Source organism: Scyliorhinus torazame, chromosome 1 (genome assembly GCF_047496885.1).
Source record: "Scyliorhinus torazame isolate Kashiwa2021f chromosome 1, sScyTor2.1, whole genome shotgun sequence".
Taxonomy (NCBI): domain Eukaryota; kingdom Metazoa; phylum Chordata; class Chondrichthyes; order Carcharhiniformes; family Scyliorhinidae; genus Scyliorhinus; species Scyliorhinus torazame.
In genome coordinates, this window is record NC_092707.1 from 303,813,121 (window position 1) to 303,830,742 (window position 17,622).

The 17,622-nt window shown below is 43.0% G+C and overlaps 1 protein-coding gene across 8 annotated transcripts in view; it reads right to left on the reverse strand.

The window, feature by feature from the left end:
* Positions 1-4,755: 4,755 nt before the first annotated feature.
* Positions 4,756-17,622, reverse strand: part of sanbr (SANT and BTB domain regulator of CSR) — a 268,809-nt gene continuing 255,942 nt past the window's right edge. For all 8 annotated transcript variants that reach the window (XM_072507794.1, XM_072507791.1, XM_072507788.1 and 5 more), the window contains 2 exons: positions 9,136-9,227; positions 4,756-8,022 (listed from right to left, as the gene is read on the reverse strand). In XM_072507794.1, the coding sequence (XP_072363895.1) occupies positions 7,986-8,022; positions 9,136-9,227 (129 nt within the window). In that variant the 3' untranslated portion in view covers positions 4,756-7,985. The remainder of the gene's footprint in view (positions 8,023-9,135; positions 9,228-17,622) is intronic.

Sequence of the window (17,622 nt, forward strand, 5' to 3'; positions counted from 1 at the left end):
GCCAAGGGTCCACCACCCCCATCTGCTCCATAAAATGACCGAGTTCCTTCGCCATGTTTGAGGTCTTCCCTGTTTTAGAGTTTGACCTGTCTGTCCGTGAATCCTGTACACAGTTAAAGTCCCCCCCCTGTTTTTTGCCCTGTTGAATTCAGCCTGTTTCCTGGCCAGGTCCGCCTCAATGTCCTGGTATATCCTAATGCTATGTCCTTCCCAGTGGCAGTTCTTGGTCTGCCTGGCCCAGTGCAGGATTCTTTCTCGATCCTGGTACTGGTGCAGTTTGGCTATTACTGCCTTCGGTTGCTCCCCTGCTTTGGGTTTCGGGCACAGCGACCGTTGTGCCCTGTCTATTTCTGGTGGGTTGGGGAAAGTTTCTCTCCCCACCAGGTTGCCCAGCATCTCGGCTACATATACCGTGAGGTCCCTGCCTTCGATCCACTCTGGTAGGCCCACAATCCGCAAGTTTTGCCTTCGAGCAGTTCTCCTGATCTTCTACTTTGCCCTTCAGACTGCCCTGCGTCATGACCAACCTCGCCACCTCCTTCTCCAGCGCCACGATCTGATCACTCTGGTCAGTTGCGGCCTTTTCCATGTCTTTGATGGTCGCCTCTTGGGCTTCCAGCCTCTTTTCCACTCTGCTCAGGGCGAACTGTATTTAGGCCACGGTCTCGGCCACTGCTGCCTTCACCGCGGCCTCAATGTCCGCTTTTATCTCCTGTTGGTACTCCCTCAGTGCCTCGGTAAAGGATGCCTCACAGTTCCCCGCTGATGCAGGAGGGATTTTTTCCCGTCTGCCTTGCTCCTTTTGTTTCGGCGAAACTTGCACTCCACCGCCTCGTGTGCTGGTTGGCTCGTCCGAGTGTGGTCGTTCCTGGCCCCTTCTACTCCTGGTCTATGTTCTGCCTCTAGTTTGGCTTTGTTCCTTATATTTCCCTCACTATCTTCCTTCCTCTGTCTTATTAAAGTTGCTGTCTCTTTTTGGCGAATTAGCGTTGAAAAGTGGCTGTTTTTCGGGTCCACGGGAGGAGAGTCACCCAACGTGCGACTACTCAGCACATTGTCGTCACTGGAAGTCCTCCCTCCTTTCTTAAACAAGGGTGTTACATTAGCCATTTTCCACTCCTTTGGGACCCTCTCTGACCCCAGTGATTCCTGAAAGATCACCACTAATGCCCCCACAATCTCCTTCAGAATCCTGGGGCGTTGTACATCCGGTCCAGGTTATTTATCCACCTTCAGATCTTTCAGTTTCCACAGAACCTTCTCCTTAGGGATGGCCACTACACTCACCTCTGCCTCTCAACTCTCTTGAAGTTCTGGTATCTTCTACCGTAAAGACTGATGCAAAGTATCTATTCAGTTCCTCTGCCATTTCTTTATTCCCCATTACTACTTCTCTAGCCTCATTTTCCAGTGGTCCAATGTACATTCTTGCCTCACTTACCTTTTATATGTTAAAAAAAAACTCTTGCAATCTTCTTTTATATTATTAGCTCATATTTCATCTTCTCCTCCTCCACCCACCCCCCCTTATTGCTTTTTCAGTTGGTCTCTGCTTGCCTTTAACAGCTTCCAATCATCTGGCTTTCTACTATTCCTCACCACCTCGTATGCTTTTTCTTTTATGCTCTCTGACTTCCCTTCTCACCTTAGCATGTTTCTTCCTCCTTGGGATGAACTTCTGTTGTGCCTCCCAAACCTCCTGCCATTTCTGTTCCACGGTCTTCCCTGCTAGGCTCCCGTTTCAGTTAACTCTGGCCAACTCCTTTGTAGTTACTGCTATTTAATTGTAATACTGTTACATTTGATTCCAGCTTCTCCTCTCAAACTGCAGGGTAAATTCTATCATATTGTGGTCACTGTCTCCTAAGGGTTCCTTCACCTTAAGTTCCCTAATTAAGTCTGCCTCATTACACATCACCAAATCTAGAATTGCCTGTTCCAAAATGGGCTCTACCACAAGCTTCTCCAAAAATCCATCTCTAAGACATTCCACAAATTCCTTTTCTTGGGATCCGCTACCAACCTGATTTTCCCAGTCCACCTGCATATTGATGTCCCCCATGATTATTGTAATTGCCTTTTTTACATGCCTTTTCTATCTCCTGATTTATGTTCTGCTCCACATCCTGAATACTACTAGGAGGCCTGTACATAACTCCCATCAGGGTCTTTTTACCTTTGCGATTCCTCAACTCTACCCAGAGAATCCATGCCTTCTGATCCTATATCACTTCTTGCTCTCTGTTTAATTTAATTTCTTATTAACAAGGCAACCCTGCCCTCTCTGCCTGTCCTGTCGATAGGACATATATCCTTGGATATTTAGATCCCAGCCCTGATCTCCTTGCAGCCACATCTCTGTGATGCCCACAACATCGTACTTGCCAATTTCAATGTGCACTATAAGCTCATTTACCTTCTTCTGTATACTGTGCGTATTTAGGCACAACACCCTCAGTCCTGCATTGCCCACCCCCTTCTCAGTTGTCCCCTTATCTGCTGTGCCAGAAGTTAGATTTTGCCACTTTCCATACTCTCTGTTCTAATTCTTGTTCTGGAAACTTTACTAACCTCTCCTGAGCTGCCCTCCTCATTTACTAGTTTAACTTTCTCATAATTAACCTGCACTCCTACCTTCTCCTTTAACAGCTCCCTCCGTCCCCAGTACTGGTTCCAACGTCCCATGATTTCAAACCCATTTCTCCCACACCAAAGTTTGAACCACGCATTTACCTCTTTAATCTTATTAGCCCTGTGGTAATTAGCTTGTGGCTCAAATTTAGCCCCTAGCTGCTCATGTTACTTCAGCAGAACCTCTATCCTTGTTCCACCTGTGTCATTAGTGCCTCCGTGGACCACAACACCTGAATCTTTACCCAGATGAAATATCCCAAACCCGAGCACCAGGTAGGAAACACAACCTTCGGGACTCTCCTGGTCAGAGTAGTGTCTTTTTTTTCTCTTCTCTCTTTCCCCCCCCCCCCCCCCCCCCCCCACTGAATGGCTCTGTACCACAGTGCCATGGTCAGTTTCCTCATCCTCCCCACAGTCCCCTCTCTCATCCACACAGGGAGCAAGAATCTTGAATTTAGTGGACAAGGACAAAGGCTGGTGCTCCTGCAACCCTAACTCCTTTCTCCCTCCACTTACCTTACTCATAGTCACACCCTAGTGTCCCTGACCACTAGCCAAATTCAAGATAGTTAGTCTAAAGGTTGTGTGGTTATAGATGCACACACAATGCTGTTAGGATAAATTAAAGGTACCATAACTGGGCAACAGCAAGGACATCAACAACTTACATTTAGATTGAACCAATGCATTACACATCAAAGTGACACTAAGACACACAAGGAAATATCAAATTATAAGTCCAGAAGCATGGACAGGGGGAAAAGACCCCAGAAAGGCCAGAAACAAATAGGGATAGAAATAATCAACTGGGTCCTGAATAACAACCAAAATAAACTCACAAATGGACAGAGGGGGGGGGGGGGGGAAGAGAAATTCAGGTTACATAAGTATATGTAGCAAAGATTAAGAAATATCTTCCCCTATTCCAGGTGCCTAGTATTGAATGGATTATAAATTGTTACACGCAATACATTCAGCACCTTAATGTTACAATAAAATGTAACTAAATATCATTAACAAACTGTCAAGCTGCAGGTGCAAAATGCCACGGGATCAAAAACTTCAGCAAAGCACTGGAAAAGCAAGGTTGACAAGTTCAATAGAAGTTACCTTCGGTGTGAGAGTTCCCAGGAGATTCAACATGTTGGAACACCAAAGGGCACAAAGGAAGATAGTAGAAGGAGAGAGGATAGATTATAGTCCACAATTGCTGACCTCGGGAACACCAAAGATAGTAGAAGGAGAGGATTGAGTGTATTCCACAATTGCTGATCTCAGTTGCACCACTGCAACATAGTGCAAGGTGAAGAGTAGCTTTAGCATAGAACTAGAGTAGACTGTGTACTATTGGCTGCAAAGCTGGTAGGCATGCAGAATTCCATCAGAATAGCTCCAATGTTCTGGTCGGCTGTCAGGAATAACTAGGGCCAGAGCATAATTTTCCCCTCTGCAGCAGGGAGAGTTTTCAGCCTTTATCAGTGTCTTTGTTCTATTCTACACAGCCTAGATTTGGAACTAAGCAGAGCAGTCCTGTTCATTCAATGAATGATAGCCGTATACCCGAAGACTTTCTATATGGTGATCTGGCCACTGGACCACGAGTTGCAGCCCTGAACCAGTAAGAAAGTGAACTTGATAAAAAAGGAAAATAGCTTTGGTATTCACATCATGGATCTTCCAATGTATCAAGCTTGGCATAATATTCATTATGACTTGTACCAGCTCCCCAAGGACACCGGGGATTCTTTGAGAGAAATATTGTCAACAATATAGTTTGGAGAGAGTACAATATTCAATCAAATGTCAGCACACCTTCCATGCTTGCAGTACAAAGAATGTTAAGATGATATATTGAACGGTATTGTGTAAGTGTCCATTATATATGATGCAGTATAAATCTCACAAACCTCAATGTTAGAAATATCTTAAAGGAATTCTTAAATTCACAGAAAGCCCCAACTTTAAAAACTGTATAACTTTGAACAACAACAGTAATCTGAAAAACAACATAAATAAACTAATCCAATATTCCATTGGAATACAACAAATTCTGTTCAATATCAGATGGTTTGGTTACATATGCTGAAGTAATGCTGGTTTAAAAATAGATTAGATGCCACCTGAGCGTCAAAATAAGCTTTAATTTTACTGCAAATTTTCATGTTTGTTTGGATGTCAATTAGGCTGTACAGCAGTTGCATTCATAATCAACCTTACAATGGTGTAACATAACACAATTTAGGTGAACATCGCCCAAATAATTCACTTTTTGAAATTACTAAAAATAATTGCTGTTGACTCAGTTATGAGAATGGAGAAAATATACAGCTTATCAAAACTGACATCTAAATGAGGTGTTGAACATAAGCAAACAAGGTAATTTTTAATGGCAAATATAGCTATTCAAATAGAATAGTTAGGTGGTCAAAAGCAACAAAAGGTTGTTGGATTCTTGACTCATCATATTTCTGAAATGTCAAGTATCAAACTACGTATTAGGCATTTCAATGAGGAAGTCGCTCTTCACTGTCAATCATTTCAATAGTGTGCAAAGCAAATACGTACACAAAGGTTGAACGGAGTTTCATATGCTAAGAACACAATAAATGTCTTGAGATCAACCCCTTTCTTGTGAGCAGACGATTATTTGAATCGTCGACAGCCACAGGTGAGCTGCCTGAAGATTGAAGGGTAGCAAATGTTGTGCCTTTGTTTAAGAAGGGCCGCAGGGAAAAGCCTGGGAATTACTTCTGTGGTGGGTAAGTTGTTGGAAGGTATTGAGAGACAGGATCTTCAGGCATTGACAGAGGCAAGGACTGATTAGGGACAGTCAGCATGGCTTTGTGAGTGGAAAATCATGTCACACGAATGTGATTGAGTTTTTTGAAGGGGTAACCAAGAAGGTAGATGAGGACAGTGCAGTCGACGTTGCCTACATGGACTTTAGCAAGACCTTTGATAAAGTATCGCATGGTAGGTTGGTGCATAAGGTTAAATCTCACGGGATCCAGGGTGAGGTAGCCAATTAGATACAAAATTGGCTTGACGACAGAAGACAGGTGGTTGTAGAAGGTTGTTTTTCAAACTGGAGGCCTGTGACTAGCCTCAGGGATCAGTGCTGGGTCCGCTGCTAGTTGTTATTTTTATTAATGATCTGGATGAGAATTTAGGAGGCATGGTTAGTAAGTTTGCAGAAGACACCAAGATTGGTGGCATTGTGGACAATGAAGAAGATTATCTAGGATTGCAACGGGATCTTTTTTTAATATAAATTTAGAGTACCCAATTCATTTTTTTCTAATTAAGGGGCAATTTAGTGTGGCCAATTCACCTACCCTGCACATCTTTGGGTTGTGGGGGCGAAACCCACGCAAATATGGGGAAAATGCACAAACTCCACACGGAGAGTGACTCAGAGCTGGGATCGAACATGGGACTTCGGTGTCATGAAGCAGCAATGCTAACCACTGTGCCACCGTGCTGCCCTTTTGCAATGGGATCTTGATCAATTGGGCCAGTGGGCCGATGAATGGCAAATGGAGTTTAATTTAGATAAATGTGAGGTGGTACATTTTGGTAGACCGAATCAGGACAGGACCTACTCAGGGTGTTGGGGAGACTTATAGAACAAAGAGATCTAGGAGTACAGGTTCATAGCTCCTTGAAAGTGGAGTTACAGATGGACAGGGTGGTGAAGGAGGCATTTGGCATGCTTGGTTTCATTGGTTGGAACATTGAATACAGGAGTTGGTACGTCTTGCTGAAGTTGTACAAGACATTAGTAAGGCCACACTGGAATACTGTATACAATTTTGGTCACCCTATTATAGAAAAGATATTATTCAACTAGAAAGAGTGCAGAAAAGATTTACTAGGATGCTACCGGGACTTGATGGTTTGAGTTAAAAGGAGAGGCTGGATAGACTGGGACTTTTTTCCCTGGAGCGTAGGAGGCTTAGGGGTGATCTTATAAAGGTCTAAAATAATGAGGGGCATCGATAAGGTAGAAAGTCAACATCTTTTCCTAAAGGTAGGGGAGTCTAAAACTAAAAGGCATAGATTTAAGTTGAGAGGGGAGAGGTACACAAGGGTCCAAAGGGACAATTCTTTCACTTAGAGGGTGGTGAGCGTCTGGAACAAGCTGCCAGAGGCAGTCGTAGAGGCGGGTACAATTTTGTCTTTTAAAAAGCATTTCGACAGTTATATGGGAAAGATGGGTCTAGAGGGATATGGGGCAAACGCGGGCTGTTGGGACTAGCTTAGTGGTAAAAACTGGGTGGCATGGACAAGTTGGGCCAAAGGTCCTGTTCTCATGCTGTAAACCTCTATGACAAGGCTCAGTAAACTGGCTCTTAAATCTGTTCAATATACATCTCCAATATTCGCAGACCTTCTGAGCGATTATTTCACAATTTCATTACAGCAGTATAAATGAAGACAGTAGGTTTTCCTAAATGTATTTATTTTCCTCAATGTAATTATTTTGCAAACTTGTGAAAATGGGAATAAACACATGTTTAAGACTTGTTTTTCTAAATAGCTAGTCTACTGGGATATTTTAAGAAGGATGTATTCCCTATTACATTGTATAAACTATTTCAGTATATCTATTCAGTGCAGAATGCTAGAAATGGCTTTTAAAATCCCCACAAACTTATTTCAGAAATTACAGTACAAAATTTAATTCCAAAGAATTTTAAAGTACCAATATTTAGATTTCAGAAGCTAAAATGGAAGGCAAAAACAAAAAGTAGGATATGAAAACAATTTATCTATAAATAAGGGTTTGCACCACATTATTTTAAAGACCATATGGAACAATACTACAAAGCAACAAGAACTTCAGGTAGCTATAAACATACAGAACACTCACGTCCCCAAATACAAGATAGCTGCCAACCAGTTTTGTTTTTTTTTAAATGAAAATTTTAAATTTCACGGTTAGTTGTCCAGCAACTTAAACTTAAAGCTTTCTACATTGAATAATATCTGGAGAATCACTTGCAGCTCACAGTCTAATATTGAACCCACTGTAGTTTTGGGGAACTAGAAAAGCCACACTGAAAAGTGAAGTGGGAGAGGGTACAAATACACAGCATAAGTTAAATTAATTAATTTGAATACTGACAGGTGCAGTACAGTCAAGTTTAAATGGAATGATCATGGTGTCATCTTTTACCTGTTCTAGTTCAAATATATACTACTGTAAAGTCATGAAAACCATTAGCTAATTATACGTGACTAGATATTTAATGATGCAATTAAACATGCAGATTTAAATTATGGTGCAGTTTGGAATTTATCAATCAATCATTCCAAAAAAGCGCAGCCTTTTGTGTCCTTGAAATCCACTATGTTGGGCGCATCTGTGAAAAGCGGGTCTTGGACCTAGGTTCAAGAGAGTAAAACAAATTCAGTCTATTTGTTATGATTCTTCAAAGCACTCTACTACACTTTTTGCATCGAATCAGGATTGTAATTCATCTTTGTTATGTTGTTTTATAAAGGAGAGACAGCACTGCAAAGTGCACAGCCAACAAAGAGCTGATTTCCAAAGTAGTTTGAAAATGGGTGCATGTGAGTCTCTGAATGGGCATTTTGATGAGCACACGTGGCCTACTTTAACTAACAAGTGTTTCATGAATCCATTCACATGAAATCCAAGACTGAAAAGGGGTACCTATAAAAGGTGAATATTTACTCAAAGATATGAAACCTCATTAATTTTGAGTAGCAGGAATTTTCGGTGAAAATATACATCCTTGAGAAAAATCTTCACCAATCAAGTCTGAATCTGTTAATAGTGACCACCAGCAATAATATAATGCTAATGAGAAAATTCAGGCTCCAGGGCATACTGCTTGAATACAATACAGAGTGACAACCTTGAACTTCCCTTTCTTTAAAGAAAAGTCGGCCTGGATATCTAGCCTGACGTTCTGTGCAAATAAATTCAGAACTAAAAGCTCTTGTTCTCCTGATCTTGAAGAATCTCCTCTGCTTCAAGTATGGAAGGATGCATATCGCCTTCCTTATAATATCACTGAATAAGATTTCTAGCTATTTAAAACACATTAATCAATAAAAGGCAATAATCCTGCCTCAGAATGCAAGGGATACAAGTTGCATTTATATATTCCTTTTTCTTTGAAAAATATTTTATTGAGGATTTATATATTTACACATCAAACACAACTATAAAACAAAACAAGCCGACAGGACTGCAAATAATCAAACCAACTGAATACCTAACACCCCACCATCCCGCCTCCTGCTCCCCAACCTCTTTTTTTTTTAACCATGATATAAGAAACTAAATGTAGAAATTTTACATGCAAAACATATGTATTTTTAAACATTCAACCCAGTGAGTTCTGTTCCTCAATTTCAAAAATGGGGTCTTTTGAAGATCACAGTTAAAAAGGTTTTTAAACAATCGGTTTTTAAATAATAGCTATCTGAATTCTTTACTTAAATCACATAATTAGAAATGAGATTTACCTTGTATTTTGTGATGAATTATTCTGACGAGAACTCGTTGGTGAACAGGCTTTAAGCTGGGATTCTAATCTGCAATATATGCCACCAGCAAACTGTAAAAATGAATTATATTTTAAATTAATGAAGATTTTGCGTTTATTTGGCTGTAGCATTTACATTGTATTACATAGTATTTACAAAAGCGGTTTCTCCTAAATTTCCTATTGGCTTTATTGGTGACTGGTGTACCCAGTTCTGGTCTCCTCCTCAAGTGAGAACATCTTCTTTACAGATCCCTATTAAATCCTTTCATAATCTTATATACCTTGATCAGAAAACACCTCCATCTTCTCTTTTCTAGAGGACATAGTACCAACCTGTGATAGGTACATATTTCCAGTTTTATGACATCCAAGTAAATCCTTTTTGCATCTTCTACAGTGTCTCTATATCCTTTCTATAATATGGAGACCAGAACTCCGGGGCCGGGCGGGGATGTTCGAGGAGTTTTAAGGGTATTTGTATAGGTCGGAGCCACCGGCGGAGGATCGGGCGATGCGGGAATTCCTGGATGGTTTGGAGAACCTGAGGTTGGGGGAGGGGGACAGGGCCATATTGGAGGGGGTGATAGGGGAACAGGAGATAAAGGAGGCAATTGGGAGGATGCAGTCGGGGAAGGTAGCAGGGCCAGATGGGTTCTCGGTGGAGTATTATAAGAAATGTAGGGATAGATTGGCGCCGCCGATGGTTTGGATGTTTGAGGAGACATAGGGAAGGGGGTGCTGCCACAGACTTTCGGGAAGGCTGTCATGATATCCAGATCAGCATATCATGGTGCAATCACACACACACTGATGGACAGGTAGTTGGACCAACCAGCACACACATAACATCGCACCCGGGCTCCTGAAACATCCAGTCCCACCCACGGTGTAGGTGCAGTCAGAGACCCAGGGACGAGAGGAAGGGATGACGGCTGGCTTCCAGCACCTGTAGGGGCAGGTGGAGGAGTCCATCTGTCTGCAGGAGCAAGGAGTGGTGGTGGTCATGCATGCCACCCAGGCCAACACCGGACGGGTGGCGTCTGCGGTGGAGGCATTGGGGGCAATGATGTCGGACATGGGTCAGTGGTTGCAAGGCCTAGGGTTTTCTGTGCAGGCAGGGGCCGAGGCCCAGGACAGGGCTGCCCTCCCACAGGCAACCAAGTGCCGGAGCCAGATGGAGATTGTAGCGGCGCTCATCAGTATGGCCCAGTCACAGCAGGCCATTGCTGAGTGCGTCGGCGGCAACGCCCAGGCGTTGGCTGGTGTCGCACAGACACGGAGGCAGGTGATCAAGTTCCAGAGGGAGGTGGCCCACTCACTGGCCGATGTTTGAGGGACGCGGCCCACCCACTGGCTGCTCTGGCCCACACCATGAGTGACGCGGCCCACTCATTGGCTGATGTGGCACAGACCCTCAGGGTGGTGGCATATTTGCAGTGATGTTTTGCAGTCCCAGGTGGAGATGGATCACTCCGTGTTCCATGGCTGCGAACATTCAGACCCTTGTCGATACCAGAGCGGGCCTCCAGGACTGGCAGCGCCAGGTGGCAGGGGTGCTTCGGGGGATGGCTCCGCTCGCACCCCCGTCCCATGGAGAAGCCCGGAGGCCATCGAGCACCCTGAGGGAGGAAAAGCTGCTGCGGCCCGTGTCAGTGACTCTTGCAGGGGAGGTGCTGGAACACCACAGCACCTCGGCCTCTTTCTCTTTGTTAATAAATAAATCACTCATGAATGTTAAGTTAGACACAGGAGCATGAATGAACCTCATAAGCATCAGTGATATTGAAGCTATGAAATTAAAAACTATAATGGTCAGAAAATTGACACATTTGGGATGTGTGAACTCAATATCTAAGTAAAAGATAAAGTTTGCAAAGTCAAATTTTCCATGGTAGCTAAAGATCATGAGTCATTATTAGGTGTTGAAGCGTGTGAAGCACTGGAACTGGTAAAAAAGTGTATATCACTGATTGTGCACTGAGTGCACACAGTGGATCGGTGGAGTCCATTGTGCAGGCTGTTCCAGAAATCTTCCGAGGTTTTGGTGTTTTACCTCACCTACAAGATTCAATTTAAAAAATTTTTAAAGTGAAATGTCTGGTCTACATATTTCAGCAAACCTGATGCTTCACAAGGATTCTCACAGCTCAAGCTAGATTGGATTGGATTATTGTCATGTGTACCAAGGTACTGTGAAAAGTATTGTTCTGCGTGCAGCTCAAACAGATCATTCCGTACATGAAAAGAAAATACATAATAGGGCAAACATAAAATACACAATGTAAATACATAGACACAGGCATCGGGTATAAATGTGTGAAGAGATCAGATCAGTCCATCAGTTCATAAGAGGGTGGTTTATGAGTCTGGTAACAGCAGGGAAAGTACCAAGAATTATTCGTTTAATACTCTGTTTGGTATATATTGTTTTCTTCGTATGCCCTTTGGCATAATCTTGTGTCAGAAATTTTCCACAGAGCGATGGAACATATTGTTGAAGGCATTCAGGGTGTTGGAGTATACGTCGATGACATCATCATTCGGGATTCCACCCAAGAGGAACACAATGACAGACTAATAAGGGTATTGCAAAATGTCAGAAAAAGTAGGTTACGTCTCAACAACGGCAAATGTCAGTTTTGTATGAAGGAAATAACGTTCCTAGGAGACAGATTGATACTCAAGGAATAAAGCCTGATGACATGAAGATACAAGCCATTCTGAATATGCCTCGGCCTACAAACAAAAAGGGAGTACTAAGAGTACTGGGCATGATCAACTTCATTAGAAAATTTATACCAAACCTCTCAGCAAAGACAGCATGTTTTAGAGAAATCCTGAAGAAAGTGAATAACGTCATTTGGACTGGCAAGCATGAACAAGAATGGATCACATTAAGGAAGCTCTAACGACAACTCCAGTTTTTACATTTTTTGATCCAACAAAAAAAAACAACAAGATTTCAACAGATGCATCGAAGGATGATCTAGGTGCAATATTGCTGAAACATGAAAATGGTAATGATTGGAAACCAGTAGCATATGATTCCAGATCAATGAGAGAATCTGAATGTCGTTATGTACAAATAGAAAAAGAACGTTATGGGATAGTGAAAGATTAGAGAAAGTCCACAGTTACGTGAAAGGTCTACCTACGTTCATTGTCGAGTCAGATCATAGACCGTTGGTTGCCATAGTTAAGAAAAATCTTAGTGAGATGTCACCTCGCATTCAACGGATGATGATGTAACTTTAGAGATGTGACTTTAAATTGATCTATACACCGGGCAAGCACATTGTCGTAGCAGATGTGTTGTCCAGAGCTACAACAGCACTAGATGACAATTCCATTGGAGAGGATGTGCAAGTTCATGTAGATATGATCACGGAAACACTACCAGTGCTGGATGCAGTCAAAACTGATTGTTGAAGAGACAGAAAGATGAAGTAATACAAATGGTGATCCACAATCTCAACAATGAATGGCCAAAAGTTTAATGTTTTAAGTATCATTACATACAATCAGAACTAAGTGTAGCAAATGGTTTGTTACTGAGGCAAGAGAGAATCGTTGTTCCACAGTCTCTGTGCAAGGAAATACTGCAAAAGATTAATGAGGGTCACCTTGGAATCGAGAAATTCAAGAGAAGAGCACAAGATAGTGTATATTGGCCAGGAATAAATAAAGACATACACTTTTCCACCATTGTCTGTATCACTTGTCAACGACATCAATATCGACAAGCAAAGGAACCGATGGAAATAGGTGAAACTGTGTCAGTTCCTTGGCAAAAGGTTGGGATAGACGTATTTTACCTTGATGGTAAAGAATACTTACTAGTACTGGACTACTCTTCATATTATCCAGAAGTAGCACAATTATCAAGTTCGTCAGCAAATTGTGTTATTATGCACACAAAAGCAATGTTGCATGACATGGATTACCTCAGATAGTTATGAGTGATAATGGACTATGTTTCAACTGTAAAGAATGGAAGGCATTTGCACAGCATTATGAATCCAGGAATGTAACACAAGTCCATTATAGCTGCAGTCAAATGGCAAAGCAGAAAAAGGTGTTCAGATAGTCAAACAATTACTGAAAAAAGCTATGGACGGTCAAGATGATCCATATCTAGCATTGCTCAGCTATCGAGCATCTCCTTTAAGTTGTGGTTTGTCCTCATCAGAACTGTTGATGAATCAAAAGCTACGAACAACTCTGCCATGCCATTCCAAAAAACAAGTAAATGAGAAGATAAGGGATCAGTTGCAATTTCAAAAGAAGAAGCAGAAGAGATACTATGACAAGTCAGCCAGAGCTCTGAAACCTTTAAAAATGAATGACGTGGTGAGAGTGGAGGTCTTCACTCTCACCACGTGATGGCTGGTCAAAATGTGCAAAGGTATTACAGAAAATAGGTCCAAGATCCTATACTGTAATCAGGGAGCAAGGACAGGTTCTAAGGAGAAATAGACGAGTACTCCTAAAAGTGAAATAACCTGTTGCTCAACTGCAAGCGGAGGATGTCTATGAAAATATATATTCTTCAAAACGAACACAACCAGTGGACAAACCAAATGTCATTGTACAGATTGAGGTTCCAAACAATGATATGGTCATACCAGTTGCCCTTACAGAAGTGCTGAACTGTCAAACAGATTCACCAGATCTACCCAAGTTATGATCAACAAGACATAGAAAGAAACCTGAACGATTGGATCTGCTAATGGACAATATAACTGTACATTACTGAGTTATGCATATCATATATAATATTTACTGAAATTATGTATAATATATTTTCTTCAAAATCACAAGGAAAGGGGATGTAGTGATATGGAGAAGCAATTCTACATGTAGATATGTTTGGCCTCAGATCAGTAGTTGTCAGGCAAATAATACCATGTGACATTATAACCTAGGGGGAATCTGCAGGAGAATTTGTGGTGATTAGTTGGTTTGTGATTATTCCAGTTTGTTAGTATTAGTTTCCAACCCACAGTTTGTTATACAATAATAAATTCAACTAGTCTAGAACCAGATGTTCTTTGGTATGTCGACTCGGTCATCGTCCGTGTACTAGAACATAACAAGGCATAATCCAAGGCCCGACTCCAGGAGCGCCGACCAGACCATGAATGATGGAACAGACCATGAGACCCGGCCCAACCTGACCCAGGAGTCCCCTGTCTGCGACCTAAATCCAGACGAAAGACCCCCAAAAGAGCGGAGACCCGGCGCGAGGACCCGAACACACCGCAAGGTAGACCCGTACTCGCGGATCCCTGGGGCCCGACCGGATCGCAAAAATGCCTCCCGGCAACCAAAAATCTCAACGAGCGCCTTGGCCCCCGCCAGATGCAATCACATACCTCCCACAAGGTCAGACTTCTCCCACCGGACCCCGGGACCATCCAGAAGCAGCCACCGACCGAGGCTGCGAGTGAAACGCAGCGGTCTGCAGGCGAGACTAAAACAACGCGGTTTCAAGACTACTCTCCCCAGTATACTGCTGACAAATGTCCAATCGATTGAAAACAAGCTGGACGAACTTAATGCTAGACTTACCTCTCAGAGGGAAGTCAGAAACTGCTGTGTGCTCTGTTTCATGGAGACATGGCTTATCCCTGCCTCACCAGACGGTGCCATACAACCTGAAGGCTTCTCAATACACCGGATAGGGATGTCTGGTTGCGGCTATGCAAAGCTAAGTCGCATGTTCGGCAGCTCCCGCTTGGAACGGACTTTTGGGCTCTTTACAGGGCCCCCCAATGGCATTTTTTTAAAGACATTTCCCGGTGTGGGAAGAAGACTGCAACATTCCCCTGACAGTGTCCTCCAGGAATGGTATGTCTCTTGGTTACCAGACCCGGCTGAAACAGTAAAAGATTTGGCTGGAGCTGCAGGAAAGACAAAAGCCTCTTCCAGCATGCAGGCGGGAAAGGTCCAGCTTAAAGGCTTCAAGCTGACTTGAGGGCCTTTATTAAAGGTGAATTCTAGCAGCAGAGGGAACATCTGTGAAAAGATCTCACCAAGGCCATTGAAGAAGCGGGGACGAGGCTTCCGGTGGCGGCCATGGAGTACATAGAACATAGAACATAGAAAATACAGCACAGAACAGGCCCTTCGGCCCACGATGTTGTGCCGAACCTTTGTCCTAGATTAATCATAGATTATCATTGAATTTACAGTGCAGAAGGAGGCCATTCGGCCCTTTGAGTCTGCACCGGCTCTTGGAAAGAGCACCCTACCCAAACTCAACACCTTCACCCAACACCAAGGGCAATTTGGACATTAAGGGCAATTTATCATTGGCCAATTCACCTAACCTGCACATCTTTGGATTGTGGGAGGAAACCGGAGCACCCGGAGGAAACCCACGCAGACACGGGGAGGACGTGCAGACTCCGCACAGTCAGTGACCCAAGCCGGAATCGAACCTGGGACCCTGGAGCTGTGAAGCAATTGTGCTATCCACAATGCTACCGTGCTGCCCTTGAGAACAAATAAATCTACACTATATCATTTAACCGTAATCCATGTACCTATCCAATAGCTGCTTGAAGGTCCCTAATGTTTCCGACTCAACTACTTCCACAGGCAGTGCATTCCATGCCCCCACTACTCTCTGGGTAAAGAACCTACCTCTGATATCCCTCCTATATCTTCCACCTTTCACCTTAAATTTATGTCCCCTTGTAATGGTTTGTTCCACCCGGGGAAAAAGTCTCTGACTGTCTACTCTATCTATTCCCCTGATCATCTTATAAACCTCTATCAAGTCGCCTCTCATCCTTCTCCGTTCTAATGAGAAAAGGCCTAGCACCCTCAACCTTTCCTCGTAAGACCTACTCTCCATTCCAGGCAACATCCTGGTAAATCTTCTTTGCACCTTTTCCAAAGCTTCCACATCCTTCCTAAAATGAGGCGACCAGAACTGTACACAGTACTCCAAATGTGGCCTTACCAAAGTTTTGTACAGCTGCATCATCACCTCACGGCTCTTAAATTCAATCCCTCTGTTAATGAACGCGAGCACACCATAGGTCGCGCATTCGGCAGCTCCCGTCTGGAATGGACTCTCAGACCTTTTTCAGGAGTTTCCACAGACTTATTGGGGCAGATTGGTGAAGCAAACACTGCCAAAAGGATTCCCTCTCGAGACTTCCGGTTGCGGCTATGCGGAGCTAAGTCGCACATTCGGCGGCTCCTGCAAAAACGGATTTTGGGCTCTTTTCAGAGTGTAGAACAAAGAATACAGCACAGGAACAGGCCCCCTTCGGCCCTCCAAGCCTGCGCCGATCACGTGTCCTATCTAGACCAATCGCCTGTATCTGTCTATATACCCTGTCTGTTCATGTGGCTATCTCGATAAGCCTTAAAGGTCCCTAATGTATCTGCCTCAACCACCTCACTTGGCAGTGCATTCCAGGCCACCACCACCCTCTGTGTAAAAAAAACTTCCCCCGCGCATCTCCACTGAACCTTTCCCCCCTAATCTTGAACCTGTGACCCTTTATAATTGTGATTTCTGCCCTGGGAAAAAGCCTTCAACTGATCACCCTATCTATACCCCTAATAATTTTATAAACTTCTATCAGGTCACCCCCTCAGCCTCCATCTCTTTAGGGAGAACAATCCCAGTTTATTCAATCTCTCCTCATAGCAGTAACCTTTAAGTAAATCCAGTTTGGAAATAAAAGCTGATTGTCCCACTTTCTCAATGCAATCTTCCAAACGTGGAATAGGATAAGAGTCCGTTCTTGTAACTGCATTAACCTTTCTATAGTCCACACACAACTGTTGGGTACCATCTGGTTTGGGTACCATCACTATGGGTGAGCTCCATTGGCTGCAACCCACTTCAATTATGCCATTTTTAAGCATACTCTCAATCTCTTTGTTAACCTGTGCCAATTTTCAAGGGTTAAGTCTATATGGATGTTGTTTGATTGGAACAGCATTTCCCACATCTACATCATGTATAGCCATTTTAGTACTTCCCAATTTATCTCTACAAACTTGCCCATGTGATATCAATAACTCTTTCAGGTCAGTCCGTTTACCTCTGGAAGGTAACTCAACAATTTAACCCAATTTTTAAGAACATCCTCATTTTCCAATTTAATTTGAGGTATGTCAAATTCACAGTCATCTGAATTTGGCTCGTCACTTTGAGTTAGAATCATTAAAACCTACTCCTTTTCCTCTCCTTCCCTTTCAAAGGTACCTTTTAAGCATATTCACATGACACACTCGGTGAGTTTTCCTTCTTGTTATGGGCCAAGGTTTAGAGAACCCCAAAGTGTATCATGCAGTTCACCCGACCCACAACTTTTAATAGATTGTGGTATGGGGAGCACACGGCCCACTCTACAGGTGTGGTACAGCAGAAATGGAAAAGTATTTTTTAAAGCAAAACAATGTTTATTCTATGAACTCAATTTAACCTTTTTAAAAC